This window comes from Crocuta crocuta, unplaced genomic scaffold (assembly GCF_008692635.1).
Source record: "Crocuta crocuta isolate KB4526 unplaced genomic scaffold, BGI_CrCroc_1.0 scaffold943, whole genome shotgun sequence".
Lineage (NCBI taxonomy): Eukaryota > Metazoa > Chordata > Mammalia > Carnivora > Hyaenidae > Crocuta > Crocuta crocuta.
Window position 1 is genome coordinate 294,470 of NW_027528208.1, and position 4,886 is coordinate 299,355.

Consider the following 4,886-nt stretch of genomic DNA (forward strand, 5'->3'; position numbering starts at 1 on the left):
GGAACCCATTTATGCTCTTCCTCTGCCTCGCCATCCTGCTGGAACACCGCGACCACATCATGCGCAACGGGCTAGATTACAACGAGCTGGCCATGCACTTTGACCGCCTCGTGCGAAAACACCACCTGGGGCGTGTCCTTCGCCGGGCCAAGTCTCTGTTCGCCGATTACCTGCAGTCAGAGGTGTGGGACTCAGAGGAGGGGGCCGAGGCCACAGCCCCGTCTTGATCAGGCTGCTTGCAGCCTACCGTCAGCCCTACCTGATCTCCGTTCTTTGCCGTGAAGGCCTACACATGAGACCCCACCTCCCTGCCTGTCAGCCCTAGACCTGTCGGAGTGCAGGGCCCTCTCTCCCCAGGTCTGAGAGTATGGGGCTCTGCTTTGGCACTGCCCCACGGAGGCCACGACCTCTTTTCTCAGTTTCTGTTGTTTCGTTTTTAACACCTATACTTTGCACACATGAACGTCACTGTGGTCTTGTGTATTTCTCCGCCCTCTCCCTGGCTTTTGTTATATAGATGGCGTCCCCAGGGGCTCTTAACCTGATGGAGCTGAAATAACTTCATTTGGTGGAGGGTGGCTCCTGCTCCCCCAGTGGCAGGAGAGCGGGTGCTGAGACTTGGTTCTTGAAGGTGAGCCCAGGTCGAGGACTGCCTGGGGATGGCCTGAGGCTGTTTTGTGGCACATCTGTCTGCTATAAGGGACCGGATTATGGATGTGAATGTGTGTTTTCAGGGCAGGCCCCCGAATGAGGGATGAGAGAGGGAGTTCTTGACTCCAAAAGGGCAAGACTTGTTACAGAGACTGGATGGTACAGGCTACTTGGAAATGTTGGGCGTGCCACTTCTGCCATTCCACATGTCACCATCTCTAGGATCCAGACCCTCCCCTGTGAGTCTTACACACTAATGCTGGCCGGGCTGGGCAGGGGGCTGAGGCTATTCTTGTCACTTACTTTGATACCAGCTTGAGGGAGTGTGGCCTTGCCCATGCCTCGGGCTCTAAGCCCTAAATTGGGTCTCCAGCTCATGAGGGCCTATCTTAACCATGTTAGCAATAGAAACCACTCCTCAGCCTTCTCCCTCCCACTTCTGTTGGCACACAAATCAAGCACTGATAAAACTCAGGCCCTAAAAGAAGTCACCCACTTATTTGGAGAATAATGATCAAAAGAAGGCCCTTTTTCCCACTTACCTTCTCAGAAGGTGGATTCTTCTGTGGGCCAGCTGCTGTCCTCCACAAGGACATGGCAGATGATGGGTTAGGTAACTGGGTTCCTTCAGGTTCCGGCCTGGCTGTGCCAGGTTCTGGCCAGAAGTTGCTGTACTAGGCACCGAGATGAGAGGCATTGGAGCAGCCATCCTGTCATCTGTCTCCCCTGGGAATGCCATATAAAGCTGGAGATCACCCTTAAAAAGGTTCCCATCATGGCCCAGTATCGGAGGGGAAGCTGACCATTACTCTGATGAGGGCTCAGGCACCAGAAAATAAGGACAAGACCATTCTGTGTCTAGGGTACTCCAAGACCATGGGTCTCACAAGTGCAGATAAGGTGCTCAGACACATCCCATCCAAGGGCTATCTAAGATAGAGCATCTGGCCCTCAGAGGACCTGAAATGTCCCCTTTGTCGGTCACCCGCTGACACCCTCTGGGTGCATTCTGTGAGTAATGAGCTCAGATACTTAAGGGGTCAGACAAGTCAATTCTGTGTATGGCAGCTTGGACCTCTGAGGGGTCCTTTCTGTGAATAGGAAGCTCAGATACCCTGAAGGGCAGAAACCTCTATTAGTCCCTGAGGATACCTGGGGCTTCTTGTTCCTGCCAAGGTGGCAAACAGCACAGCCACCAACTCCCTTGCCTGAAAGCAACTCTGGAGTAACTAGTGGGAAACGTGAGTTCCAGAAACCTCAGCACAGCTCTGAAGACCTATGGGAAAATGGAAGATTGTCTCTAAATGGCCTGTGTTTTGAGTGGCAACGGCTGAAAGCAGCAAATACAGGATAGGTTTAAATTCTGTCTCTAACCGCCCCCCCATGTTGGGAAGGCTCTTATCTGCCCACACACACACACTGCAGACATCATCCAAACCACTTACAGTTGTCTGGGGAGCTACCGTAAGGGCAGCAAGAACCCTGTTGAGGGGAAGAAATGAGCAGCCAGAGGTAATCACGTCTCCACCTGCCCCTTTCCAGACACCAGGGCTGGTGATGACACCTGGGGAGATGGGCTCCCCTTGGGGTTTAAAGATGAAACCTCTATCAGAAGAATTGTCAAGTGGTGTGCTAGCAGATGGGACATCACTTGACTCACTCCAGGTGATTGAGCAGAGTCGAAGCTGGCCTTCAGCCTCCCCTCAATACAATGTATATGCCAGAAGAGCCGCTTCCGTCAGGGGACCATGAGCCCACCACCAAAACAACTAGACACCAGGGCAGCATAACTCCCCCAGAGAAAAATAAATTGGATGTATTAGTTAGCTATTGCCATATAACAAATTACCCCCCAAACTTCACAGCTTAAAACAACAAACATTTTCTCATTTTCTTTTTTTAAATTTTTTAATTTTTTTAAATGTTTATTTCTGAAAGAGAGAGAGAGAAAGAGACAGTGTGAGCAGGGGAGGGTCAAAGAGAGAGGGAGACACAGAATCTGAAGCAGGCTCCAGGTTCTGAGCTAGGTGTCAGCATAGAGCCCGATGCGGGGCTCGAACCCACGAACCGCGAGATCATGACCTGAACCCAAGTCAGACGCCCAACCGACTGAGCCACCCAGGCACCCCTATTTTCTCATTTTCTGAGTGTCAGGAATCTGGGAGCCACTCAGCGGTGGTTTTGACTCAGGGTCTCATCTGAGGCTTCAGTAAAGTCAGCCAGAACTGCAGTCAGCCGAACGCATGACTTGGCTGAATGACCACTTCCAACGTGGCCCACTCACGAGGCTTTGACAGGAGGCTTCAGTTTTTTACCACCTGAGCTTCTCCATGCAGCTCCTCACAACATGTGAGACACCATGACCAAGACAGCACTCTAGTGGTATTTTAACTTAACCTCAGAAATGATATACCGTCACTTCTGCTGTAGTTTTTTTATTTTTTTAACGTTTATTTATTATTGAGAGACGGGGGGGGCGGGGGGAGACACAGAATCCGAAGCAGGCTCTAGGCTCTCAGCTGTCAGCAAAGAGCCTGACATGGGGCTCAAACTCACAAACCGCGAGATCATGACCTGAGCCTAAGTCAGACAATACTGTATTTTCTTGGTCACCCAGACCAACCCTGGTACAACATGGGAGGGAACCACACAGGAGGTAAATACCATCATCAGGCAGGGATCACTGGGGGCTATCTTCGAGGCTGCCTGCTACAGTTTCTTCATTTTAAATGTAAATTTAAAAAAGAGAGAATGCATTCTCAGCGTTGGACATTTAAAATGTACCAGAGGGTAGGTAGTAAGTTTCCTTCACGCCCCTGTTGCCAGTCCCTTCCTTGGGCAAACTCTTAGCTGTTTCTTGTGTATCTTTTCAGAGGCTTTCTGTTAAATGTGAAGTTGAGAGGGACTCCCTGGGGACAAGTGGAAAACCACTTTTGTCTCTCCTCCCTCCAGCCAANGGCCACCATACTGAATGACATATATATCTGAAGCAGAAGTACTGGGACAGACATGAAGAATTTTAAGAACAACAAATAAGAGATAATATTAGAATATAAAACCAGAACAAGTGGGGTGCCTGGGTGGCTCAGTTGGTTAAGCATCTGACTTCAGCTCATGTCATAATCTCTGGGTTTGTGGGTTCAAGCCCCATGTTGGGCTCTGTGCTGACAGCTCAGAACCTGGAGCCTACTTCAGTTTCTGTGTCTCCATCTCTCTCTGCCCCTCCCCTGCTCAAGCTCTGCCTCTCTCTTTCTCTCTCTCAAACATAAGTAAATATTAACAAATTAAAAAGAAAAAGAAAAACAGGCGCCTGGGTGGCTCAGTCGCATCCAAATTCAGCTCAGGTCATGATCTCACGGTTCGTGGGTTCGAGTCCCGTGTCGGGCTCTGTGCTGACAGCTCAGAGCCTGGCGCCTGCTTGTGATTCTGTGTCTCCCTCTCTCTCTACCCCTCCCCTACTCATGCTCTGTTTCTCTCTGTCTCAATAATAAAGAAACATAAAAAAAATTTTTTAAGAAAAAAAACAGAATAAGTGATATTAAAAAGACCCAAAGAAAATATTATGTATGAATATGATAGAAAAAAGGGAACAGAAAAATACTGTAAATGGAGACTATGAACTGGGATATCAAAACATTTAATATAATAGCAATCACACAAATATTTAGAAGAGACACTCTCATTGGATTAAAAAAAAAGTTCCAACAATATACACAAAGATTTAGAAATGTTGAAAGGATGAAGAAAGAATACGGCAGACTAATAAAAACCCAAAGAAACCTGGGGTAACTATCCCAATAGCTAACAATACAATTTAAGATCACAAAAGAGAAGGACATACACTGATCGACAAGGAAGATATGTCTACCATAAACACATCTACTCTTAAGGAGTGCTGAACAATACATTTTAAGCTTGATATATAATTGATATATGATACATATATATGTAAAACATTCTTTTTCTTTCTCTTTTTAAAATACTCATTTATTTTTGGGAGAGCCCAAGCAAGGGAGGGGCAGAGAGAAGGGGACAGGATCTGAAGCAGGCTGTGCACTGACAGGCTAGCAGCAGTGAGGCCGATGTGGGGCTTGAACTCACAAACCTCGAGATCATGACCTGAACTGAAGTCCGACGCTCAACTGACTGAGCCACCCAGGTGCCCCTATAAAAACACATTTCTAAATAACCCAGCACTTAACAAATGGAGAAGACTCCTTTTATACTTATACTTA

At 47.9% G+C, this 4,886-nt stretch overlaps 1 protein-coding gene across 1 annotated transcript in view; it reads left to right on the forward strand.

The window, feature by feature from the left end:
- The window catches only part of TBC1D25 (TBC1 domain family member 25), a 19,500-nt gene extending 19,043 nt beyond the window's left edge, over positions 1 to 457 (forward strand). Inside the window, exon 8 of the mRNA XM_077752975.1 lies at positions 1 to 457. This exon is cut by the window's left edge and continues 77 nt beyond it. Coding sequence (XP_077609101.1) covers positions 1 to 227 — 227 coding nt within the window. The 3' untranslated portion in view covers positions 228 to 457.
- The last annotated feature ends 4,429 nt before the right edge of the window (positions 458 to 4,886 follow it).